General features: G+C 31.8%; 5 protein-coding genes across 11 annotated transcripts; 3 read left to right on the plus strand and 2 right to left on the minus strand.

Moving 5' to 3' along the window:
- Window positions 1-961: 961 nt before the first annotated feature.
- Window positions 962-11,120, minus strand: L(2)k05819 (transmembrane protein 94-like protein l(2)k05819). Of its 7 annotated transcripts, XM_076315721.1 has the most exons (28): window positions 10,793-11,120; window positions 10,459-10,645; window positions 9,965-10,138; window positions 9,742-9,876; window positions 9,350-9,486; window positions 9,091-9,284; window positions 8,553-9,023; window positions 8,318-8,479; window positions 8,143-8,246; window positions 7,983-8,077; window positions 7,667-7,904; window positions 7,056-7,149; window positions 6,757-6,974; window positions 6,448-6,683; window positions 6,240-6,364; window positions 6,011-6,159; window positions 5,596-5,643; window positions 5,021-5,155; window positions 4,591-4,734; window positions 4,462-4,512; window positions 4,091-4,235; window positions 3,798-4,006; window positions 2,590-2,764; window positions 2,135-2,380; window positions 1,830-2,070; window positions 1,656-1,749; window positions 1,419-1,580; window positions 962-1,363 (listed from the first exon to the last, which is right to left on the minus strand). In XM_076315721.1, the coding sequence occupies exons 3-28, from the start codon at window positions 10,126-10,128 to the stop codon at window positions 1,291-1,293; spliced, it is 4,245 nt and encodes a 1,414-aa protein (XP_076171836.1). In that variant the 5' UTR covers window positions 10,129-10,138; window positions 10,459-10,645; window positions 10,793-11,120; the 3' UTR covers window positions 962-1,290. The 7 variants fall into 7 exon arrangements, with proteins under 7 accessions (XP_076171836.1, XP_076171835.1, XP_076171837.1 ...); XM_076315720.1 differs by lacking the exon at window positions 10,459-10,645; XM_076315722.1 differs by lacking the exon at window positions 10,459-10,645 and having other exon boundaries at window positions 10,895-10,920.
- On the plus strand, window positions 2,892-3,663 carry LOC143148913 (uncharacterized). The gene has a single exon (XM_076315731.1). The coding sequence runs from the start codon at window positions 2,920-2,922 to the stop codon at window positions 3,661-3,663; it is 744 nt and encodes a 247-aa protein (XP_076171846.1). The 5' UTR covers window positions 2,892-2,919.
- On the plus strand, window positions 10,724-17,191 carry Med16 (mediator complex subunit 16). Its single transcript, XM_076315727.1, has 14 exons — window positions 10,724-11,229; window positions 11,467-11,613; window positions 11,680-11,878; window positions 11,955-12,201; window positions 12,277-12,432; window positions 12,503-12,675; window positions 13,239-13,566; window positions 13,635-13,842; window positions 13,978-14,152; window positions 14,242-14,388; window positions 14,489-14,702; window positions 16,482-16,591; window positions 16,677-16,822; window positions 16,941-17,191. The coding sequence occupies exons 1-14, from the start codon at window positions 11,168-11,170 to the stop codon at window positions 17,062-17,064; spliced, it is 2,436 nt and encodes an 811-aa protein (XP_076171842.1). The 5' UTR covers window positions 10,724-11,167; the 3' UTR covers window positions 17,065-17,191.
- Window positions 14,709-16,465, plus strand: LOC143148911 (uncharacterized). The gene has a single exon (XM_076315728.1). The coding sequence runs from the start codon at window positions 15,029-15,031 to the stop codon at window positions 16,166-16,168; it is 1,140 nt and encodes a 379-aa protein (XP_076171843.1). The 5' UTR covers window positions 14,709-15,028; the 3' UTR covers window positions 16,169-16,465.
- A 1,008-nt stretch (window positions 17,192-18,199) lies between the features above and the next one.
- Window positions 18,200-21,019, minus strand: Txl (Thioredoxin-like). The gene is made up of 4 exons (XM_076315730.1): window positions 20,829-21,019; window positions 20,139-20,406; window positions 19,398-19,681; window positions 18,200-19,318 (listed from the first exon to the last, which is right to left on the minus strand). The coding sequence occupies exons 1-4, from the start codon at window positions 20,924-20,926 to the stop codon at window positions 19,105-19,107; spliced, it is 864 nt and encodes a 287-aa protein (XP_076171845.1). The 5' UTR covers window positions 20,927-21,019; the 3' UTR covers window positions 18,200-19,104.
- Window positions 21,020-26,929: the final 5,910 nt, after the last annotated feature.

A 26,929-nucleotide genomic window follows, 5' to 3' on the forward strand; every position in this document is an offset into this window, starting at 1 on the left:
CAATTGCAATTATTCAACTACTTTATAAAGCTCGAACTGTAAATGCTTTATACATATATGTTCACCTTTTAACTATACATTGTTGTATAACAGATGATATACACAATGGAATTGAAATACTTAAGCGTATAAAATTGTTTTTAATATAATTAATTTGTAAAAACAGAATACAGTTCAAATTAACTGAGAGATAAAATTTTATCACAAATTACATCGAAATGTTGCAATATTTCTTATATTCTGTAATGATTTTCTATCTTAAATTGTAACTCATTCTTCGGTTACTTTATAAACACAAATTATTGTAATTTACAAAGCCACTTATTAAATAGTCATGCAAAATAGATATTCTAAAAAAATTTATTAAAGCAGGATCCTACTTCAATTTCTAAAAATAAATTACTTTCTATAGGAACACAACAAGATTGAAAAGATGTAACATTATATTTATATGTATTTGTTATGAATAATACTAAAATTATTAAATCTAAATAGCAGTAGTATTTGAATGCTTTAAATACTACTTTTTTTTCATTATTTCTGCCTTTTAAAACAGCACATCTTAAGTAAGAAAAACCCAAATACAAGTAAACAATTCATCATACTCTATATAAACTTTGATTTTTATGTGCTTCAAATGTATTGAATTGAAATTAAACTTCCTAATTAATACGTTAAATTTAATTATTTAAATAAATATTTCTTAATAGATTTTACTTTTTCACAAAAATGTAAAGAATTTAAATAGTAGTTATACAAATTAAAATTATAAAAGAATATTGCGCATCACTTGTGTACAATATTTATAATTAAGTACATGATACCTTGTAAGCTCGAAATAGTAAATGTTACGCTTTGTAGCATATCAAATCTTAAAATGTAAAATATTATATCCATATTATACAAAAATAGAAATACTTTAATATTTACTTATCAAGTTATGAAAACAATTCTACGCGTTTTAAAAATGTCCTGTATCAAGTGCTAATGTTTTGCAAGGCTGTAAAATTTCCTGCAGTTATATTTTTAAATAGAAGATTTAAAACATTTTTAAAGTGTCAAACAATTTATAACTATCCAAAATAAGTGATACATTTCATTGTAACATTATCTAGATAAAGTTACATTCTTTGATAATTGTTAGTCTTCAGTATGTTTATAATAAATAACTAATAAATTAAAGAGTGTGATGATTTTCACAATATAATACAGTAATGGTATTATGTGAAAATTTGAGTATTCCAATGTTTATAACCTCCTGACTTTTTATTTTACCTGGTTTAAAATTCTTTAAAATGGTGAATTCATTCCAAGCTTTGTACCAAATTCTAGTCGAGCTCTTTTCTGATATCTTACATTTACTCTGAAAAAAATTGACCATAAATTAAGAATTTAATTTTAAACTGATATATACTTACTTAATTTCTTGCCATTTAATTAATTCATTAATTGCAAAGATGAACGGCAATGATACTAAGAAAAATAGAGGAAGGTGAATAGGAAAGTCTTCAATCTTTTGGCCCTCTTCTCTCCAAAACTTACAAAACACAGACCCTGAGAATGCTGCTTGTGCGCACAATCTGAAAAAATAATATTAAGAATATAAGAATTTAAATTCTATAATTGTTATAGAAATCTATGAATCCTGAACTTACACTATAAATGCACTTAAAAACCACACAAAGTTGTTAAAAGGTTGCTTTTTCCAAATAGAATATTCTCTATGTACAAAGCCTATGGATATAGTTACTGCAAAGAAATATTAAATACTTGTATATTGAATTGTTAAATGAAGTATTAGAATGCCTTTAAATATCAATAAGGTATACCTAAGTGTAAAACTAACAACGTCAGAGCAAAATGTTGTATCGCTAACATGACATTTGGTTTAGCACCCCAACCACCCCAAGAAACCTCCCCATGTGAATCAGGATACACATAGAGGCATTTTGAGTCTGTCGTCGTATAAGTAGGGCATAAAGTTAAAAACGAAATACACTGTGATAAAACTATCGTTACAACTGTCGGTAAAAATTTACTGCCGTAACACCACAGAACAAACAATGCAACCTGTAAGATAAAAGATATAGCACGAGGACTAAAACGAACCCAAATCAAATTTCTAAATTCTTACCTGACCATTTACGGTACATTGATTTTTACCCGTAGCATGCTGCATTATGGTAGGATCTTTCGGCGTAGCAATCATCGATATTGATAACATTGGAATGATTAAACAACTCAACCATAAGACTTGATCAACAGAGAATAGTGGTGGTAGAAGTAAGAAACCAGATACAGCTTGAGTAAATGAAAGAGTAACTGTACAACAGAGCCAGAATTGTACACAATTCCAGAGGCATTTCATGTAATGACGAGCCTATATATATATATATATGTATATGTATATTAAATATTAATATCAAACAGTTAATATTAATAATTACGTTAAAACTGAGAATTAACCCATTGGACTTGAATATTTTCAAATTAAAAGTATTAATAGTATTATACATTTTCTGTTTAAAAATATTACATTCGAAATAATCAATTTCGAAGGGTTTAAAGATTTCATGTATATTAATTTACCTCCATAATCAAATGGAATACTGCGATCGGATCTTCACGTTTAACGCTTAACGAGCAAGCAATCGAATTTAATGCTCTACTTAAATCAACGGGAGATGGACCTTGGTCTTCTCTAGTTGGGGATAGTACAGGAACTCTTTGACAAACTTGTGGATATAATGGTTCCACTGCCACTCTAAAATCGGACAAGTTATGAAAATACAAAAATATATTTTAACGCCATTTTGTGCTTGAATATTGTACAAAACAGTTGAGCAGCAATTGTTTGATAATATTTTTCTTTCAATTAAATTTTATATAATCGCACTTTACGCGTAAATTTGTATAAAAATGGTAGACATTGTTGAAGTTTGTCGCTGTAGAGAAAAAAGTATAGAGAAACCTCAATATTCAATATTTCAAAACAAGAATTTATTATATCTACAGCCGTATACAAGGCATTCTATATCATATAATAGACCTTATAAGAAACCAACCATTAAAACTGAATCAGATACAACATATGGTAGATCCTACATGCAATATGACCACGTTCCTAAGCAAAGATTCAATTATGGAGATCATGAGAAAATAGTAGTTAAAAGCACTGAAAAGCTTGAGTCTGATACAGTGTATAAGTTATCTTACCAAGCTTCAAACGGAAAAATACCGAAACCTTTTATCCCAAAATCATGTTTATCTATTAATGGATCACATGATATGACAACTATTCATATGGTATCTTATATGGATCCTGGATGTGTGAAAATAAAGCGTTATAAACCATATCAAGGAAAAAATCTTCATCTTTCACCAATAGGCTATAAAACAGTTACAAAGGAATCGTATCAAAATTTTGCTATGCCTATTGTCAAAAGACCAAGAAAACCAGAATTCTGGCAAACTAAATCGAAAACGGATTACCAGACCACAAGTCGTTTATCTTACCAATGTATAGTATCAGTTGTTAACAAGATTCATGTAGTACCTAAACGACCAATTATTTCTGCTCAAATTGAAAAAGACACAGTCTATAAAATGAGTTACAAAATTCCAGGTCGTTTTGTGAACAAGGAAAACGAAATTTATGAATAATCTTTTATCTTGTATGAAATATATATTTGATAACTTAATTTTAACTTGGATTGATTTAAATATTTATATTTACATAGCGAGATAAATATTATAGAATGTATCCTAACTTTAAATAAAAAATATTAATTACTTACCCTGCATCTGCTTGCATAAAAATAGGCATATTCTCTGCATTAGCAGAGGAACCTAGAACACAAACAACTTCTCCATAGTCTTGCATGATATGCAACATTTCTCTTGTAACAGCAGTGTTGCAGTCAGTAAACAAAGATACCAAGAGGGGTACATTGTCTATTAATTCTATATGAGGTCGAATTTTATCAATACCTCGCGGTAGTTTTGCCTGAAATATATATAAAAAGTTTAAGTTTAAAACTTATATTTTTTCAGGTAAAAAATAGTTCTTACAATTTGTATAGGCACTTACTCTGTTTGATAAATCAAAATTTACAGGAGCACTCTGTTCTGTGCTATCTGTGAGACAACTCAGTGATCGCCATGCTTCTTGTCCAGATCCTAAATCTACACTTTGCACAAGTACACTATCTTCGCTTCTTACTGTGTCCTGTTCTCTGTTAGAAATTATTTCATCATTGAATATTTTAGAGTTATTTTTTATTTTAAAGTTATTGCAAAAGACACGACACAACAATAAATGAATTAACTATCTGGAAGTATATAAAGTTCAAGCATATTTAAAATGGTAACTGAATTAATAAAACAGTTTATTTGTTAATTATAGGAGTGAAAGAAGTCTAGTCTATTCAAAAAAGGAAAGGGAGAACAAAAAATAATTACGAAAAGAGTGACGATCCGGTTCTCGTAATCCTTTGTACTAGGTGATTTAGACTGGCATGCAAATTCAAAATAATATTATAACATACAGTATTTAAAAATTAGCATCATTTAATATAACGTGAAACAAACCTATGGCTCATAGCGCTTTTAACTTGAGATAATCCTGCATCATTCCACTGTGTAGTCTCGTCATCAAATTTTACAGTAGAAAAATCTGTATTTATAGCACTTGGCGCAGACATACTCATGGCACGGCTATTATCCAAATTTGTGCTACAATGTAAAATAAATTATACTATGGAAAAGTCATTTTCCCATTATCCGTCCATGCAGGATATTTTTGGAACACAAACACATCAATGCAGCATATATATGCAGCAGAAATGTATGAATGCATGCTCATAACTTTTGAGTCAGCAATTGTTTATTTAAATATTGTATCGAGAAGCAAAAGCACGATTCTCAATCGAAAATAGATACGTATAATAAATAACAAAGTAATAAATAACAATGAATGTTTTAGTGTTTATGTGTGATAAGAGGGTAATATGTAACATACCGAGGAGAGACACGATTAAGCAAGTGGCTGGCCTCATCCATGCAGGAGTAATTATGTTGATGAGATTGGGCCGAGGGCGTGGGTGAGGACATGGCTGCTGCCTGGCTCACCCACCAACCCACTGGACTCTCGGACCTAATATTGGTGTGTTAGTTACATACATTTATTTGTGTATTTTATGTATGTTATGATATAATATGAAATATTAACATATGTGCATGGAATAACTGTAAGTGTACAAATGTCGCTTAATATTGAATCTGCTAATGAAAAAGCTATTAAACTCTATAAAGTGGTTGCCAGTAACTACTGGCATAAATACAACCATTTTAACTTAATGCTCTAATCATTAATATAATAGAATATATGAAAAAATTTGAAAGAAAGGATACTTAGATTTTAAATTTCATTATAATACGTATCAATCACAAGATTAAAGGGAAAACATCAGGTCATTGCATCCAAAGAACTTTAAATTCTATAAACCGGTAATTGCAATAAAAATATTAATAAAGAGCGTAACGAATAAACATGCAAATTAGTAACAGTAATGAAAGAAAGAGGTATAGACAAACATATACGATGGGGTCATGTGTGGATATCTCTCCAGCCATTGCTGTCTCCTGTAATGTACATGCATATTTTACATTCACATCCATAGTTATGACGAATAGCTAGTTAAACAAGATCAATATCAATCACCACCATTTATTTTAGATTTACAACAGATTAGAGAAAAGACACTGAGAAATGACATATCCAGTTTAATTGACGAAAAAATAATTATAACACCAAGAACGTATAATTAGTGTAATACTTTGTGTTGAATATGTTTTGTACACAGACTTTACACGTATATAATATAACATATTTATACTTTCCAACGTGAGGACATGCCCCAAACTTTTTAGATTAATCCATAAGCAAAATAAAGCAAAGCAAAGTAATTTATAGACATTGATCAGCATTAAAAGAATATAGATATAGTACCTAGCCCTTTCACTGAGCAATGATATATGACAATTCCATCCACTTTCAAGTCCCATTTTCTCCGAAAACACGCGTGATCTTAATTCGTTCTCTTTGCTAAAGTGAACGAAACGGATACAAGCTCTGTCAAGTTGTTCGATTAATTGTACCTGTTAAACATTCTGTACAATTTTCTCTAACACTTAATTGTAATTATGTTCAATATATTGATTGTAATCATATATCTTACCATATCCGTTTGTGCTTGATATTGCATAGTCACCATTCCAATAAAAACTTGATTACATTGAATATCGAAACAACTTTCAACATCGTTCACATTATCGTCTTTGTTTTCATTGCACAGTAAAGAATCTATAGAAATTTGCGCAAACATGAGCTAATTAAATATTTTACGCAGTTTGTAGACTAACAAGTAACACAATTTTGGTGCTTACCAGTTGAATGAAATTGTCCAAGTATGCCTTTTATCCTGGGATCAAGAACATTTCTAAAATCCCAAGGTAATGGTGTAGGACTTCTATGAGGTGTATACAAATGTTTGCTATCTGCAGGAAGTTCCAAATATATTTTAGACATTTTATTGTTAATACCACGTGTCAATGGTCTATAAGCAAATGCAGTGCAATATGATGTTAAGCTTGTCCTTTGGTAAAAATCTTGCACTTTTTTTCTAAAATACATATACAGTAATTATAAAATATATAGGTGCAAATATCTTTGTAACAATTAATATTTTTAAGTACCTATCAGATGCAGAAAGTGGACAAAGATCATGACCATCCCAAAATTCAATACAGGAATCCAAAATTATATCTGCTGTACCCTGTGTCAGCAATTGTAAACCACCTCCACTGCGTTCTTTGACTACCACAGCAACCATATGAGGAAAAGGAAATTTTAATTTCGTTGCAATACTCAAAGAGCGTGCGAACTTTATATCTCGTCTAACCATTTCTGGTTGCTGCAATAAAATGTATAACATTTTAATAATATCTCTTATGAAAAATTAACGAGAACTACTTGAACAATAGGCTAGACTTACAACGTGTCTGAACGTAGATAATTGTTGCTCTAATTGAAATATGTGTTGTGCCTGGTCTTGGAAACCTATCTGCTTTGCCAACTCGCATAGACACCTATATTAAGCACATGTTGGATGTTAATGTTAGACTGGTCATTATTTCAGTAAAAGAAAGAATAGAACAGAAGTGTGAGATTGTCCCATGATCAGCATTCATATGATTATATACATTATGATTGGAGATCCATTCACCCATACAAACAGATTAACTATAAATATGGAGGATACGTAAAGTAACTATGGTTGGACTGACCACATCTGTCCAAGGCTCCCTGATTCGTCGACTAAATACACTTGTCTTGAACTTTGCATTGTATCTTTTGCCTCATACCCACTCTTATCTTCTATACTGTGATCCTGGTAGCTGACAAATGTGTATGATGAACGTTACTGGTAACTGGAAGTGTTACCTTTGGACTGTCTTAGGAATATGAGTATGATAAACTGGACGTAATTAGCTTGACAATCGGAAGAATTAGTTCGAATACGTTTACAAAAATGGGGGCAGGGGGAATGCAGTGCAACAAAACGCATAAACAAAACACAATGACTTAAGTAGTAAAAGTACGTACCGTCTATTTGTAACTGGTACAAGATTCTCATTGTATAGAGCTTCACAAGTGACATGACAACAGAACTGCATATAATGTTCTTGTGTATCCATGTTACATGTGTTGAGTAGTATTGCTAAACCTAGTGGTTTCAGTGAATTCAAGTGTTGTCTCCAAGAATGATCGTCAAATTGTAGACGAAATGGTAAAGCATGATCATGAGTAAGATCCAAAACTTCAGCTGTTGAATGAGACATATCTAAAACCAAATTTTAATTTCTCAAAAATGGTATTTTTACTGCAACTATATAAGTAATATTTCTTAACTTTATATTACCATGTTGTACATAGGATGTTTTATTTGAATACTGTTTAGAATCTTCAGTTTGAGTTTGGCATTGAGGTTCAGAAGTTCTGTCTAAACTACCAGTGCTGTAAGGATAATAATATTTTAATTAACATTTTACAAATTTACATTTTTTAGATAGAGTACTTACCTTGAAGATGGAGATAAAGTATTGGCATTGCGTAAGAAAAATACTTTCTCTGCTGTTGGATTAGGCCACGAGAGAATTCCTTTTTTATCCACACAACATAACGCCTAAAAATTGTATTATTGCTATTTATTCTCTCAAACTATTCTGTAATTAACTTATTCAGGGTTTGAAGTACCGTGACTGATCCCAAAACGTGAAGAATATTTGCAGATCTTGACATCATATGCTCTTTACCAAAAAGAATGTTGAAAAAGTATTCTTTTAATTCCAACCAATTATATACTACTTCTGGGTAACTAGGACCAGAAATATCTGTATCTTCGAAAGGATCCACAAACTAAAACGATTATTTTGAATAAAGAATTATGTAAAGAATTATGTAAATTCCTTTATCTCATAGGTATATTAACCTGAAGTTTTTTTGAAGATTGATAAAGTTTAAATAAAGCTTTAAATCGTGCCATTCCAAAACAGTTCAGGAAAATCCAACAAATCGGAAATACTAATGGAAGTAAAGGAATACTAATAGCAATTGGCTGTAGCAAGAACATTTCATTCCAGTACCCAACACCAAAGTATTCTGACAAATATGAGTATCGGAATAAATTTACAACTAATACAATAATTAAAAGAACTGGATAGGTTAGTTGTTCAATGCAACAAATCATTAAAAGATGTCGTTTGCGATTATGATATGTGACTGGTCTATCAAGAGCTTGATCAAGAGCCATTCTGAGATTCATTAAGTATGGTGTTTCTTGAAGTTTGTAAACTTTATTCTTCAATGGTGCTCGTGCCTGTGGCGTTGAGAAAATTTCATTTGAACTATGAACCTGTGGACTATACACTTCTCTTGCATGTAACACTGATGCTTCTGCATCCTGAAATTATTTTACATAATTAAATTTTCTACATATCGCTTCATATGTATCAGCATATTAAACTTACATCATGTGGGATGCAATACCCAGGTGCTTGTTGTCCAGGTTTAATTACAATTATATCTCCAGCAACTAGTAATGCCCATGGCAAATTTACAATATGACTGTCACGATAAGTCCACTGTAAAGTCAAACAAGGAGACAGAGGACTACATAAATGTGGATAATTTTCAGGGTTCCATTGAGAACTATTTTTTGCCACTAAAATAGACAAAATACAATTATATAAAAGAATTTAAAAATATTGTGATATGCTACATAAATACCTTCTAGTTGATCAAGAAGAATTTGTACTCTATGAGGGATTTCTTCATGCCGTAATTTATTATCTAATACAACTAAAATAAAATTTAAGACTACTAAACAACAGACACTCAGTCCTTCATAAGGCAGTGTAAGATACCTATAATGGAAAGATTGCTTGTAAAACTTCGGTAACTTGTAAAACCCATATAGGTCATAGTTAGCATATTTTTGTAATTATGACAAATATTTCTATTTTTTTCTAGTCAGTTTTTAACAGCATTCTAAAGCAATATTTTAGAAATTTTACTACAAAATGTAACTATAATCTATTATCGTACATATATATTTTATAAACATTAATCTCATTATACAACATTATTGTATTTTGATACATAATTTATTTAGTTCATACCGTGTATCGTCAATTGTGAAGAATGCAATAACAAGGATAATGGCATTGATCAAAAGTGCAATTGCTGAAGTCCAGCAAAGAGTTGTATATTGACTACGATGATGTAAAGTATCTTTTAGCCAAGCTTTATATTTTCTGCAGATAATATTGTATTCATTATATATAATACAAAAATGAAAATTTTTCTCCTCCAATATGAGTGAGAAATAAGTAACAAAATTACTTGTTTTTTCTGCAGTCTTCTTCATATTCTTGTAAGACTCTTTTAATATCACGTTGTAATATTTCGAGAGCAACTTTTGTAGTTAGTCCTAATGGTTCTGTAGATTTATTATTTGTATTTTCCTTTGTTTTAGAAGTACTGTCCTTTACTTGATCACCATCCATTTTTTGTGTACTAAAATCATTTAAATTGTTTATGTCTTACTATATAGTAAGATGTACATTACGTAAAGTTATGTACATTATATACATAAATTATAGAACATGTAAAAAACACATGTGTGCACCCAAAAACTAATTTCTTCTATAAGAATGTCTAGTGGAACAGGCATAACTATTAATAGACACTATGTTTATTGAAAAAAAATAATAAATAACAAATAACAAATTTATCATTTTGCAATCTGTATCTGAAGAGATAATCAAAGCATGCAGAGTAAACAAAAACATTAATAACAAATCAAAGAAATAGAGATTTCTAAAAATTTATTATACCTCCTTTGAATTTTAATGTATTGGACATGCTTTCATTCGTACATTCTTTTTTTAATGTAATACTCAAGCAACACTAATATTGTGATATATGCGCATACAAAAATAAGTAACCAGGAATAGATAGTAAGTCTACAAAAGTTAAGTAATGTAACTGCATTTTTATTATGGCACAAGTAGGTATAGGAAACTGAAATAAATAAGGAAAAAATGATACAAATACGATTTATTAATACAGCCATTTTTGAAGGACAAAAGCAGAAATATTTTTCAAAACAAACGGAGCGAGGTTAAAATGCATCAACACTTGCATAAGTGTTGAATAAGTTTAATATACCATTTATACCCGTCGCGGTTGAAGTGTAGCTTGATTCTTTAAAATTGGTTTATATATTGTATAATTAAAAGTAACTGGCAAAGCTTCATAATTGCAAATGACCTGAATCAGAACGAAGAATGCATATTCGGACAAACTCACACCACAAACACACATTTTATCACATGACGCAGTGCTGACGACTGCGGTGTGCTTGTAGTGTGTTATGGTTTTCCCGGTATAATTTTATTACGTGATTCATTATTATTTAAAGTTTTGTGTATACTATATTTTTGTGCATTGCAATGCACGAGTACAATAAACAAAAAATATTGGAGTGCATGCACTCGTGATTATAGTATTTGTTTAATCTTAACACAACATAACCTCACAAAAATGGATTTACTATACACTGTAAATAGAAAAGTGACATCAAAACCTTTTATAAATCAAGAAAGGTATGTTCGATTATTTTTCATGTTTATTAATATCTTATTATTGAAAATAATATTTCTCCATATAATATTTTATGTACAAATAAATTATTAATAAATATATTTGTTACTTAGTTTGATGTGACAGATACTAGAACTTACATATAGCTGAGAAATAAATATTTACAAATTTTAATTATGTTCATAATTAAATTTAATGTCTTTATAAAATTCTGTAATATTTATATAATTGATTTTTAGCTTGTATGAAGGACAATCTATATGCACGTTATCTAGTCGAAATATAGCAGCATTTATTACAACCACAGAATTAGATGATAATAGTGGAAAGACATGGGGGTCTCATGTTTATGTTTGTGATTTAAATATGCCTTGGCATACTCACAAGTATGAAATATTTTTTATTAGTTATTTAAAATATTTTATAAGGTTAATATTATTATATATCATTAGGATATTGTCAAACAAGAATATTATCACTGCATTAGAGTGGGATTTATCAGGTGATAAATTAGTTGTTGCGGATTCTACTGGAAATGTACAATTATGGATGTTTAAAGATCATGTTCTTAATGATTGGGTGTTAATTGGTTCTACTTGTTTTATTGGTGAACACATATTAGGTGCAGCTTGGTTCCATAATGGGAAAAAGGTATCAATAGCTAATGTTTAAGTGTTATTTAATGAAGTCTAAACTATATTTAGTTTACATAAGATTATAATTTCAGACAGGGCTTGTAACTGAGAAAAAAGATAGTATTCATTATAGTGAGAAATTTAATCACTTACCTTTTGCTCCTTCTGTAAGACAGTTTGGTGGTAGAGCAGCTGAAGGAGTATTGGTAGTATCCACAACAGGTATGGTTGGTGCAGTTATGATCACAAAAGATTTTCAAAATCCTGTTTGTTCATCAACAGAAAGTTTAGGAAGTACAAGACACAGAATAACTGCAGTTGATTTATGTTATGGAAAAAGTATATATACAAAGTTTTTTAAAATAGTAATCAAGACAAGAAAACAAAGTTTAAAATAAAACTGTGAATTTTTAGATGGTCATATTTTGGCAGCTGTAAGCAGTGGAAATATTTGTTTACCAATTAGATGTTATAGAGTATTAGTTCGTAAAAATGATGATAAATGTACTATTACATCACAAGCTCTACCAAGCTTTTTTCTGCAGGATGGTGCACCCAAAGACTATACATGTAAAATTAAATAATTTATTAACAATCTTAATGGTCATTATTCTTTAAAACAGTAGAATTGTTTTCTTAGATACAAGTGTAACACACCTAAAGTTTGTAGTTCGGGAAGATGCAGATTCTTTGGTTATTGCTGTTAATAGTGAAAGTGGAGGTATTGTAGAAGTATGGGAATTGCGAGAAAAATCACAACCAGTTCATAAGTTGTTTCAGCCTAAAACATTAGAACCATTTAAAACTGTAGTGGTACGTATTGAATAATAAATCAATTGCTTAATGGTATAGGGTCAGTCTACATGTAATTGAATACTTTGGAATGTGCGTTTTTAGCGATATTTTTGAAAATATTAAAAATTGTTAATTTTGTATTATATGTAAATATACAGTGCTAACTTCAATTAGTTTTTACATGTTCAATTTTAAACTACCATCATTTTTGAAAATTTATCCATAATGTGGGTACAGACTTATAGTTCCACTTTTCAAATTTTAAATTACAAATAAAATAGTTAAACTAAAAATTATTAAAATTGAAATAACTTTTATTTAGTACACCTATGTCTTCATTATAAGTACCGAAAAGCTCATTCTTATCCAATTATTAGTTCAATTATTCAAATAGTTATAAAATCAACAATTTTTAAAATTGTGCAAAATTCATTATGATATATTTAAATAATGCTAAAGACTATAATATATTTAAATTTCAATAGAAGCATGTGTAGAAAATTTTAGACCAGAAAGAATTTGATTTTGTTTGGAATGACTCTATATGTCTGATACAGATTTTTCTATACATGCATTTATAGGTGTGGCAACATCAATCACAATATCGTTGTCTATCTCCAATAACAGCAATAGCAACTACAAAATTGTCTATAGTTACCACATTGCCTCCTCCAAGTTACGTTGTAGTAGCTTTGGCAGATTCTTCGGTGCATTGTTTAAGTCGTGATTGCCTAAAAGAAATATCTTTTTCATCTTTGAATATGGCTTGGCGACCTGATGAACCTAATAATAAATATTTTAAGAGTTCAATCTCTATAGCAAGTATAGATCTATCCTGGCTGGGTTGTGTACTTTTGGCTTGTGATACACGTGGAAATTTGTATTTGTATAAACTACTACCTGATGGAGGTAATTGTTTAAAATATATATGAAAGAAAAAGAGAAAAAAAGAATATAGAACTCTACATTTTTTTCAGGACCATCAATGACTTTAACTTATGCTTGTACACTCTTAGAATATTGTCTAGTAACAGGATTAGACTGGTTGGATATACTTTTATGTTTAAGATCTTCAATGCTTGAACCACTATGTGAAAGATTGGATGTTTCTTTCAACAGACAATTACAGCCCATACAACAGTATCATTATATTCAATTTCTTTGCATTAAAACATCATTATACAGGTTTTGAACTATTTTTTAAGTAATAATCAGTTTATGATTATTGAAAAAATCACTGTTTAAAAAAAATCATTGTATATTAAGTACATTATTTTATACTAATTTAATGCAGTGTGAACATTAAAAATTTTCTTTCAGAATGTTAGTATCAGGGCAGAGTAAGGCAGCAGACTTGTCATCATTACTCATGATACATTCAGTAGCAACAGCTTTTAAATCATTATTACGACCGTCAGATTTAATTTCTCATGATAAGGGACCAGCAGAGAGTTTAGCAACCGTGATTAATGATGCAATTACTGATGTAGATAAGGTACAAACCAGGCTTATCCTTTCAATATGATACACATATTAAATCTGCACATCTTTTAATATGATAAATAATTAGTATGTAATTGATAGGTACTTTTACACCTTGATCCCAAAGAATTTACTGTAGAGCCAAGTACACTTCAGTCATTGCAACAATTAATTCAGTGGGTAGCAGATCTAGCTTTGAATCTCTTAGCTCGTCTTCCAGAACAACGACTGCAAATGAAATCCGGCGGTGTTAGTATTATTAATAATTTTCAAATAATTTAATTAGTCTTTATCTATGATAATATTTTGTGCTATATTCACTTTTCTCTTTTATGCAATAACAACACAGTACGAACTTCTAAAGGATCATAAGGCCTTAAATACATTAAGAGAATTGCTTGTAATTATACGTATATGGGGTTTGTTGCGTCCTTCGTGTCTACCAGTTTTTCTTCGTAGTGCCGATAATCTCGATGCATTAGCCCTATTGTTCCGTTTATTATCAAAATTGGTTCAACCAAATGGAGATACTCAAGCTCAGCAGATAGATGATGGTCTAATTGGTAAGTTTCTTTGTGTGTAGTATTTAGAAATAATACCAATATAATTGTACCTATATTAATAATTATACGAGTAATTACACATGTTTGACACTTCTGAGTAGTCATTTGGGTTTTATCGTAATACGTCGGTTAGTAGGAAGTAAGATAAAGCACCACTTCCTCATGTGTACAAGGGAATTATAGATTTTTTCATTCAGTATTATTAAATATGTGCTGTAGAGTTCACGTGAGATGCTAAACAACTTTCTTCGTTAAATGAAACGCGACGAAAAGGCATTTTGAAAATTAATATTTTTTACTTCCGACATTATTATTACATAGTTAAAATGGGTGAGACTTTTCCCGTGAAACATAACTCGTTATCTTTAAAGGAACACAAGTTACTGGAGAAAGAAAGCAAATTAAAAGGTTGTTGTCGATGTTCATTATCACTCACAGTGTTTTGTGTGATAACGTGTTGCATTTTTATAATTTATTGGATTATATTAAGTCCCCTTTTGGTCAATATATTCGTTTCTTACAACGCAAACAAGTCGGATAAATGGTCCGTTTTGTATTGGATCATTGCGTTTCTAATTTGGCTTTTTATTATGATATGCTTAACTTTAATTTGGCGGTGTGTCGATTCAAAACAAAATGAAAACATTAAACCACAATCGTATGGCACAAATATATCGGCATCTTTGACAAATGTAAAATATCCACAAAATGTAAAAACCACGGATATAAAAAGGGTCAAATCTTTGAATGATGTAATTTCCGTTAAAGATAAAACGAAAAATGTTCATGACAAAACAGGTACAAATACTTCGGAAGAATCTCGATGCGTTAAAACTAAAAAGCACAAAGATCTTCCGCCTCTTGTAATACATCGTCGTAATTCGGGCCGTGATATCGAAAAAGCTGGTACTGTGAATCAAAAAGAGATTGTTGATAAGGACGATGGTGAATTAAAATCGGGAAATGAAATTCATAAAAAGCAAAAGGAATCGATGAAAGATTATTTAAATTTGGTAACAGTTACACCAGATGATGTAGTGGATGTAGAATCTCCAAAAAGATCACTCTCGCCAAGAGAATTATTTTTTATCGATCTTATAAGAGAAGCAGAAAAAGCTGAACGATATAAAGCAGATGACAAAACGAAAATACCGGAAGGAAAGTATTTTTTTCCGCATGATTTTTCTTCGACTGAGAAAGACATTGCCAATGATAGAAAACTTGAAAAGAAAAAATCAATTGAAAGTTCAACTAGTACAGCATACGAATCAACTTATTTTATTGCAAATGTAGAAAGTCCCAAAAGTGAGAAAGCGGAAGTATATTTAGAAATCCTTCCAGATTCAGAATTAATTAAGCAACAGCCTGTGAATTTAAATATTGAAAAGACGGTATTTACATCGCAAAAAAGTTCCGAGAATAATGGAAATGAAAATACCGAAGAAAAAGTTGTATTTGAAATATAATAAAAATATTTCCTCCAGTCCGATAAAATATTAAAAGTTACAATTGCACCATTAATTATTAATTTCTTTGGAATATTATAAATAGTATTATACTATATTATACAATATACCGTCGCAATATTATAAACGCTACAATAATTTTCACGTAAATCGTTTTAATTTAATTATACATCGTGATAGTAAAATAATCAGTTAAACATAAGAAATAATAAAATATAAGTGATGCATATTTAACGTAATTTAATTTATACCAGTTTTTAAACACGAATACAATTTATATTAAATACGTGCTACGACAATCACTTCCTTCCAGATGACTGTTGCCTGTTACCAAATCAAATTATGATACCTCAATTACATCAGGGCAATAGCATAACAGCTATAGCTACTCCTGTGGTTTTTTATCAAAATTTTCCCTTGCAAGTAAGAATGCTTAATTGTTTTTTTTTATCGACATAGGAAGTTTGGTTTTAAGAATGTAATAATTAAAAGTTGAATACAATTACAGATGGAATATGGTATAGAATCGGAACAATTATTATTTGTACCTGAACTTAATTCAGTTGAAGGTTGTATGCATAGTGGGCAGATCGTAGATGGTATTCGACACTTATACCTTGGAAAGCAACCGCTTTTAGTAAAGCAATGTACAAGGTATTGAATGTAACATATTTATTATAAATTTCTTTCTTTCAGCTTTTTTGCTTGCTTCGGTTATATTACAATACATGTACTGATTTATGAATTAAGTTACTATAAGCTGAAGTTTCAGGTGTGGAGGAAAAGCTCAAGTTCAAAATATGACAAGAACAGCAGCAATCAGAGCATGGGATCAAAGGTGGGCACGAGCTTGTCGTTGTGGAGGCATTTGGCGAATTCATAAGACTTGTCCATAGATGAATAATTAACTGGAAGTAGTGTATTGATGAAATTTATAATACAATGATTATACTTGCGATTTTATACATCATGCAGCAAATAACATTAAACATTTTTATTTAAGATATAATTGAACTGTTTTATTTCGTGTTCTTATTGCATCGTAAGTTTAGACATATTTTTTTTTTGTGGGGGGGGGGGGGCACTTCGATTGCCTGGCTTTGCGATTGGAGAGGGTAGTTGACGCATTAGGCCCGCTCCTTCATAATGGGGAGGGGGGCGATGGCCCTGAAAGGGCCCCCGCGTGGGCAGGAAAAGCTTGCTATGACTACCGTAAAATTTACTTAATCTTAAAACTGCCATAATTTCGTTAAACATCGTTCGATTTTAACGAACAAAAACTATTTTAAAACGTGAACTTTTTACTTTTTAACGCATTAAATGACTGTTATTGAAATTTGCGTTTGAAACTTGAAATCCGTTGTTAATGATAAGCTTATTAAATAGTACATTTTCTTGATGTTTTTGAATTGTTATGTAAACAATATTTATTACAAAAATACACACGCGCGCGCATATGTATATGTAATAATAAAGATTATAGTTAATAATGTATGTAGTTTTTCAAAATATTTTATTAAATATTAACAACATATAATAGAATTACCTTCTGCCAGAAAATGCTTCTTATAATTATTCTTCGTCTGGTCCTCGAAATATACTGCTTTGTGAGATCAGAAACGAAAAAACCAATGTTGGTACATTGTTCTTCATACATTTAATTACTTCAGGAAACCAAAATTTTACAGTTTACGTAAAATTTTCAAAATCGACACTTCTTGGATTCTTCTGGGCAAATATCGCACTGTACGGCGTAGCACTGCTTCGTCGGATTAACCTTACGAGCCGCCCACGATTACAAAATGGTGTCCTACGAGACAATGACCGTTATGTCGAGGCTTTCCCCGCTAGATCTGCTCGTGGGCTCGCAGGCGACTTATTATAATAGCCGCTGCGAGGTATGTCAGCGAGGGGTGGTCCTGAAAACGAGAAGTAAAAACCCTGAAACTGCAGTGGCAGTAGCGACTGGTTTAGCCAGTTAGGGCTGTCCAATCACTCTTGATGGAGTGGTTAAACAGAGATTTCGGTGGTCTTACCTACCGGATGGTGCAGGTGTTGTTCAGGCATGGATGTTTCGGGCTGTACTTGCACCGTATTAGGAAGGAAATGACAGGTGCATTAGCATTGTCTCGGTGACTAAGAGACGGCGTAACACACCCTGAAGGTGTACCTACCCCATATAGGCGAATGAGCGATGTGACCTGGTGGGGGAAATTGGAAGGGACCCTCTGCTACCGAGCCTAGTGACCGCTATGCTCGGTGGTGAAAGAAAGTGGAGGATCTTAGCTTATATGAATGCTTCATATTGCAAAAGTAGGCCACCCCCCTAATTTCTTGCCATGTGCTCTCAATTTTGAAATGACAAGAGGGGAGTACTTGAGCTCGAAAATTCAAAGTGCTTCCGCACCTCGTAATACTGGTCTCGACAATCGGAGGGCTGGTTATTTTCATGCCACTTCGATTTATACGCGCGCACGTACAACATGTGTGTGTGGATGCGTGAGTGTGTAACTGCGGCTGAGAAGGGAAGAGCCGCTCACTCTTCCGTTCCTTCCTCATCGGGACACTGTCAGGGAAGTCGCGGGCGGTCATGAGTTTGGGCCTCACGGAGGCCCATATCTTCATATAGTGCTTGCTAACTACAAAAGGTTAACGTTTTCTGTTAATTATTCATTTTATTGTGTTACATTTCATATTAACATTTCAGAACCTCTTGAGTCATGCAAAAAATTTAAATAAATATAGGGCCTATTTATGTATACGCTTCAATTTCATTATATAATTCCATTACCATCAGTCTCTAAATTCTGAATGCAATATATATGTAATCTAGAAACGTCAATGCAATTCAGACAAAGTTTCATTATTATTCTTGTAAATTATTTATTTGAAAGAACATATTCCGTTACAATTCATTATATGTAAAGAATTGGCTGTTAATGGCTTTCTCCTTTTTGACCGGTCACTCTTTTGAACTTTCCCATATTTGTAGTCGAGATTGGTGAACCAATTATAGACAAATGATCAATCCTTGTTGTTTCACTACCATTCTGATTGTCTTTTACAAAAATCTGCAAATTCTGCACATTTTGAAATTTAACAAATCGCAAGGGAACTGGATTGCCTTCTTCAATATCCTTTGTTGATAATCTGTACATCAATGTAATTATAAGTATGAAAACTTATTATAAAATATTATATAATATTGTAGAAATAGAGGAAGTCTTACACAAGATCTTGAATGCTTGTATTAGAATCTGCCATGTCAAAATCAATTGTTCTAGGCTGGTTGATATATAATTTGATATTTTTTGGTCCCTTATCATTGGGAGCTTTAATCTTCAAAGAATGAATTTTGACAGCTTGTGAAAATGCAATGGATAATATTAATTGTTCGTCACAGTCACTTTCAAGATATCCATCATCATCAGTTAAACACTGTGAGAAGTTATGTTCATCAGATTCATTTAGACATTCACACTGTGCCTTGGTAATGAAAGTAGCCAAGTCCACCTGCAAAAGGTACATTCAACAACTACTAGAAAACTTCTAAAAAGTACTTATTACAGATATAGATTTTCATACACCACAAAGTTGGGTAAAAACATCCAGGGGAAAATGTATATAAATATGAGTTTTTATTTAGAACGAATTCATATAAATGCAATACATCTTTTACATTTTGGCACATACATGTTATGAATTAATGATACATTGAAACTCATATTTGTAAGAATGACATTTATAAAAGACTATAAAATTACAAACATGCAATTAGCATAGCAATATTCTTTATATTGCATATTTTGATTGAATAATTTGTTTTTAACAAATATGTTGTAATAATGTGAATATCCACTGAAAGAAAGTTACCACAACTTTTTTATTGGTACTTATTCCAGTAGTACAGAACAGCAACAAGAAATATCATTCCAAAGATATGATAATAAACATTATCACTACTTCGTACATATCCAGACACTGGACTCTCAGAGTCTTCTGAATCTCCACTGCCATAAAACTGTTGAATTTTCGATTCTAATCCAACTGGATCAGCTCCTTGACACAAGCCCAATTTTGTTTGGTTACGATAAAATATGAATGTAGGCATTGCACTAACACCTTGCACAGCAGCAATGCCTGCACACTTGTCTACATCAACCTTAAGAAATACTGCATTTGGATATTTAACTGCTAGTTGTTCAAACACTGGTGCAATTCTCAGGCAAGGACCACACCTGTAGGTTACAACAATAACAGTATTGAAACATATTTATCAGTCGCCAAGTGTCATGTTTATTTACCTTAAACTTTGATTGAAAATTTTACAGGATACAATTGTACAAATGTATAAAAGAAATTTTCTACACAGTAAAGTTATATTTATATTAATTTATTGTAAAACTGATTCTAAGTTTTAAGTATACAATGTATTATTTTTTGTGAGATACGAAGTTGATAGGTTTGTGTAACAATGGAAGTAAATAAACTTTATCATTAAATTTCAAAAAATAATTATTATATTTAAGATTGGAAGGTGAAACACATATAACGAGAAGAAAACAGTTGTCAAATTTAAATTTGAAAATTGGCGTGTGTTTGAACTACAGAAATTGGAGATTCCAAATTTTGATATCTAATATAACCCTAAATAACTTACCATGTTGCTGTGAAATCTACCACGACCAATTTTGAACCCGCAATAGCCATTTCTCCGATGAATTGAAGATCGTCATTGATTACACGTACTGCACCCATTGTTTATCAAATTGATCTAATGCAACATTAATGAAACAAAAAGGTATAGCACCCACCGAAATATTGAATGACTGGCACTTTGAATGCACAATCTAACCGGGTACTTATTAGAATATATTCAACTTGTGGTTTATTCGCAATGAAATAGTTCAGGCCTGCGATTGGTCACTGGAGATTTAAATAGAAGTCCGCTTGTATGTAACTAGGCGAAACGGAATACATTTTATAGTTGGTAGCATTGTTGGTACATGAAAATCGTGCTAGAAGAACCCGCCAACGTATCTATTGAAAGCTTGGACAACGATATGAAGATTGATTTGTGAAATTGATTTAAATCTACAACAATCTTGGGAGTCGAATTAATATTTTATAATGAAACGTTTCTTTGATCGATCTACAACTATTTTCAATTTGATGCATTGGAATATTTTGGTAAGTTTTTTGTATTTGTATACGATATATAAATGTATTTGTAATTCAAAAATAATACGCTTTCCATATTGAACGTTCAAACATAAAACGATAATATAACAGAATTATGCTATCTATTATGCTAATTATGCTAAATCTTATATATTTAACTTAGATACAAAGAATTTTTATCACAGATTTATTTGATTCTTTTTATTTTTGAGCACATGTTCGCTTTTTGGACTCGACTCGACAAAAGAGTATGTTTTGTCCTGATCCGAATTTTGTTCCTAAATAAATTTTGCACGTGGGGCAGTAATGGGCTGCATTTTTGAACTTTGTAGTGCAATATGGTATCAAGCACATGCTTTAAATTTTAAATTTTAATGTTTCTATTAAAGGGTGCCATTCTTTCTTTATTTTCGTTATATTGTCTAAATAAATAAGTTTATGACGTATACTAACCAAATAGGAGACAAACTTGTAGCAACCGCGTGTGTTACACGAGTATTATAATAATAAACATCAGTTTCAATATAATCTAAACAATTCGGGCAAGTCATTTTATATGGATGTTTATCGAAGTCGGTGTGTTCTGTAAATTAAATATTCGTTAGACTGTATCGAGAACAGTTTTAAATCTGTTAAAAATTTCGAGTATTATTGATAATTAAAATTGATTTTTAAGTTTACTCACCTCGCGTTGAACTAGGATGTTTCCGCGATGTACAATCTAATCGCTTCTTCCATTTCTTCATAACATTTCTTACTTTTAATTTAAAGTTATTGTTGTGCCTTTTATTTTTAAAATTGTGAAATACGTGATGTTCCTTAACGATTCGTTTAAATTTAGCGATGTTATAGATATCTTGAAAATGAAAGTTTTACATATGCTTATGAATGCATTAATAAACAGTCCAATTTCAATTATCTAGCGAATAATTTAATAATTATTCGTATTATTGTATAATCAAAATCCTTAAAAATAAATGTCTATTGACACATACGTAAAACTTTCTTCGTCGAAGAATCTTCATATGTTTCGTCCATAACGAAATATTTTTAAATAATCTTATTAACGAAGGATGACTGTAAAAATATTTTAGTCTGCAACAAATCGAGATTTAATTGAAACATTTCGATATATTTCTTTTTCAGTCACCTAAGTTTTAATTAAATTTTTATCTGCCAAACTTCGTAGCCAACTAGTTGATCGAGTTGAATTTGAATCAATTTAATTTAAACTCTCAAGTATTATAAGTGTTGAAATTTTGCAAGCGTTTTTTTTTTTTGTTTCAAAATATGACGTTAAACTTTAATGTTTTGTATAATTTTAAAGACACGTACATTGATTCAAGATAATTTGGCAAACGTAATCCATAAACACAATTTTATCATTTATTACGTACAATCAAACTGAACATTGTGCACAGTCTAATATCGTGAACATTGTGCACAAGCAAATAATTTCTAATATAACTAGAAAATGTATCGATACAACAAAAATAGTAGTATCGTTTCTATTTATTATTATTTCATTTAAATCAATATACAGCGTGTACTCAAATTATCGAATCGAAGCATGTATCAAGATTCTAAAAGCTTTATGATTTTGCTTGTGTATACAAAAAGTATACACTGATACTAAAACCAGTTAGAACTGTTCGAAATCTTGAAAAATCTGGAACACGATTCTTTCATCTCGAATCGGAAATTCGAAACGAGACACGAATGAAACTGGTTTCTGGATTTTTCCGAGACACATGGTTGTTTCGAGTCTTAATTTTAATTTCTTAATTTTTTGGCGCCGTTGGGTACAATCTGACACGTATCAGATGCAAATTATTGTCACAACATTTTCTGTGATTAATAGTTTCCATAGAATCCTAAACGATGTACATACATGCATATGTATATATACATGGAATCCTAATTATTTAAGATAAATAATATCAGATGTAAATTATTGTCACAACATTTTCTGTGATTAATAGTTTCCATAGAATCTTAAACGATATACATATGTATTATATATACATATCGTATAGAATCTTAATCGTTTAGGATTCTATGGAAACTATTAATCACAGAAAATGTTGTGACAATAATTTACATCTGATAAATGTCAGATTATATATACATATATGTATACACACCATATATGGATATTTTTCTACATTTACCACCTTTACCGACTTCGATGGTTCGATCGAATATAGTTACTAGAATACCCTTCTTAACCACAGAGGGCGCCTCTAAACTACTGGTATTTTACGAGGTCGGTATTTCAGGTCGGTTGACACCAACTCCCGTAAGACGAAATGTCTCTTCTATACTTTGTCTATGAATTCTACGCTGCATCGGTGCTTACCTTCCTATACGTTGCTATTTGACAGAATGTTGTGTTATCGATTAAAGACAGAAAAGTGAGGGGCAACGATGGCGCGAAATTTGCATAGATGCGCTGCACGAAACGAAAATTAAGATCGGATGGAAAACGATGAGATGTCGTTAACCGAACAGTTGAGTAGTAACGAAAATCTGATTCACCTGGTGAATTAATTTTACTAATGCTCGTCGAAATTGGTGTCTTCGCGACTCGATTCCGAGACCCGTGAGAATTAATCAGCTAGAGAATTGTCGTCGATGAAATAGGTCAGCATCAATGATGTCCGAACAGTTTTCACGCGATGTCTTAAAAAGGGGAAATCGTGTTACGACTGAGCGATAATGTCGATACTTTGGTCTTCGAACGAGAGTTGTCGGGTGATCCGAGAATGTTACGTGTTTTTCGAAACTTAATCACACGGTCCATTGAGACAGCACAACACAGTGCAACGTCCTAGTTGATCAAACTCTCGTTCACGATCTCCGGTAATTAATTTCTGAATTTCTTTTAGCGGGTCCGGTAGCCATCAGAACGATTAACAGTGGCACATAAATAAATCATACGGTATAAGGTACTAAAAGCTATTATACATCCGTGTATTGAATAGATACGATGAGGTGGTGGGACGAGTTGGCGAACGGGGTATCCACCTAACAGAAAACCATTGTCTGGGGAACGTGAACACTATTTGTTGGCAAAGTAGATTAGGTCGGTATTGATAGAGAGAAATAGAATATAGGGAAAGGCCGAGAGTAAGAGAGTAGAAATAAGCCAGAGCGAGAGAGTACGAGTGAAACGAAGGAAGATGATGAGAAGAGCGGGATGAGAGAACGGTTGTGTTCTCAGAGAGAGGCCAATATAGGCGCTCGAGATAGGATATAGCAATAGAATTTCGCTTACGAGGTATAACCGCGTTAGACGATGCCCTTTGTTGTATCAGTGCGCAATTGCCTTAAGTTCTGATCTTGTCCGATATTGATGTTCGAGAGGTCGGTGAAACCTCCGATAGGATACTAAGAGTTCTATCCGCCTTTGGTCGTTTCCTGACTCTGTCCGGCTAGTTTAGAACGAGGTTTATTCTTTTTATTTTTTTTTTTTTTTTTTTTTTTTACCTTTGCAAATTCGTACGAAGTGGAATTTCACGACGTCTCCGTCGCAACAAATATCGTTGATAAATTCGAAATGAAATACCATTACGGTCGACGACATGGATTTCAAACATTGAATTTATCTGTAGATTAGGTCTCGTTTCGTTCAACGTTCGTATTGTTCAGTTCTATGAAAGTGTATACCGGAATGGTAATTTCACGGACGCATTTCGTGAAGTAGAATCGTAGAATCCCGAAAGTCAGAGTGGGATGTAATCGAAGTACAATGGAGGCGGAGAATTTCGTTATGTTATACGTACACCTGGAGCTCAACAGAACTACCTTAATTTCCTCTTCTTAACTTCATATTGTCTTATCCTGTATTTTGGGTTAAACTACGAATTAGGATAAAGATGCCAGGGCAGCTCGATATCGGGGCACAATGCTAAATGTAATTAGGTGTCGAGGCTGGTTTCACGATTCCTTCTCTTCATTCGATACGAGGTTAAAAGACGAAATTTGTACACGTGTCTGATAAATATATTGGGTTGTTCGGAAAGTCATTTCGCTTTCCAAAATGGAGAATATATAATTTAATAAAATGTTTGTACGCTCTAAAAAAATCGTGTTTCATTTTCATCAAAAAAAAAAAAAAAAAAAAACGAAACGACTTTCCGAACAACCTAATACATATATGTAGCATTCTTGTAGTGTGATATTTTTGTGGTGCGTGGAGCATGCACGTACATAATAGTTTGTTTTGAATATCGCATGATATGGTAATTGTTTAAAAGTTTTCTCTCATCGATTCAGACGATCTTGGAATATGTTATTAAGGTAATCGATCCTGTACATGTTTTCGTCGTTCGATTTCAGTTTTCAAGATATTTGTAAACAAACTGTCGATACTCCCAAATTGAAGGTAAAATTGTAGAAAATGAATTCGTAAATTTGTAAACAAACTGTCCATACTCCGAAATTGAAGGTAAAATTGTAGAAAATAAATTCGTAAATTTGTAAACAAACTGTCCATACTCCGAAATTGAAGGTAAAATTGTATAAAATAAATTCAACCCGTAGAAAATATCATTTTCCTTCGATCGAGACGCTAACGAACAATGTTGCCCACCGCTAAATTGTGCTACCTCACAGCGTATTTCTAATCGTTAAATACGAATATTTTAACGTGTTTCGAACAGTAGACACCCTGTGTACACGTAGCAATTGCCGGACCCTTATTCAGGATTATTCTTGAATATTGTATAAAACGGTTCGCCCGCAGATATGAATCCGATCTGGCAATATAAACACGTGGAACGAACAACGTCGCCATCGGCGATTCGCGGTCGAAACGCAACTCTGTGCCATACAACCGTGTTGTGGGCGTAATTTAGTAATGAATACGTATGCGCACGTGAAGTGGTACCTGCTGATATGTAGGTACGTAACATCTGGCGGCCTATGAAATGCAGGGCTGAGCAGTCTGCAGTTGAACGTTACGACCAGCAAGAGTTATGAGCCTCAACTCAATCTCCGGCTACCCCCGCCTCGATATAATTGCGATACTAAAATCCGTGAAACTTTGAAAACACATAAATTTCACTCTTCCTTACTCTGGATTTAGCACCGCTCACAAAATATTTCGCCCGTTGTTCGCCTCTGCGAAAGAAAGTATAAAGAGATCGCGCCCAAAGATTAACAAGACGTTGAGAACATTAAGGTAAACAATTCGTTCGTTCGTGGTTTCGGCAAATAGAAATTTTAACGCATATTTTTGAGTGTTATTTCTCGTTTGATGATCACGAGCAATAGGGGTGTGACGATTGATTATTTGTCAAATCAAATATTCTCGCACAAGTTGGGAGACCAATTCGCTTTTACGTTTATGTGTGTGCATTTTTCAATTTGTGTTTTATTATCATCTTATCGGTATCATTATTTTTGTATTATTTAAGGTGATCATTTTTTTTAAGGGGGCCATACATTCGGTGTGGTTGGAATATTGATCCGATAAGTGATATATTATACTGCTGTTACTCGTCATTTTCAAAGAAGTTATACATTATTTTGTACACTTGCTAGAGTAGATTGACGTTATTGTTTTTATATTTTATT

This window comes from Ptiloglossa arizonensis, chromosome 7 (assembly GCF_051014685.1).
Source record: "Ptiloglossa arizonensis isolate GNS036 chromosome 7, iyPtiAriz1_principal, whole genome shotgun sequence".
Lineage (NCBI taxonomy): Eukaryota > Metazoa > Arthropoda > Insecta > Hymenoptera > Colletidae > Ptiloglossa > Ptiloglossa arizonensis.

Excerpts from the sequence above, each read along its gene's own strand:
- LOC143148913 (XM_076315731.1), top strand. The coding sequence starts at position 2,920 with ATGGTAGACATTGTTGAAGTTTGTCGCTGTAGAGAAAAAAGTATAGAG.
- Med16 (XM_076315727.1), top strand. The coding sequence starts at position 11,168 with ATGGATTTACTATACACTGTAAATAGAAAAGTGACATCAAAACCTTTT. Across the intron at positions 11,879-11,954 it reads GGTTCCATAATGGGAAAAAG|ACAGGGCTTGTAACTGAGAA; the intron begins GTATCAATAGCT and ends TTATAATTTCAG. Across the intron at positions 13,567-13,634 it reads TAAACTACTACCTGATGGAG|GACCATCAATGACTTTAACT; the intron begins GTAATTGTTTAA and ends CATTTTTTTCAG.
- LOC143148911 (XM_076315728.1), top strand. The coding sequence starts at position 15,029 with ATGGGTGAGACTTTTCCCGTGAAACATAACTCGTTATCTTTAAAGGAA.
- Txl (XM_076315730.1), bottom strand. The coding sequence starts at position 20,926 with ATGGGTGCAGTACGTGTAATCAATGACGATCTTCAATTCATCGGAGAA. Across the intron at positions 20,407-20,828 it reads GTAGATTTCACAGCAACATG|GTGTGGTCCTTGCCTGAGAA; the intron begins GTAAGTTATTTA and ends TGTAACCTACAG. Across the intron at positions 19,682-20,138 it reads AGAGTCCAGTGTCTGGATAT|GTGGACTTGGCTACTTTCAT; the intron begins GTACGAAGTAGT and ends TACCTTTTGCAG.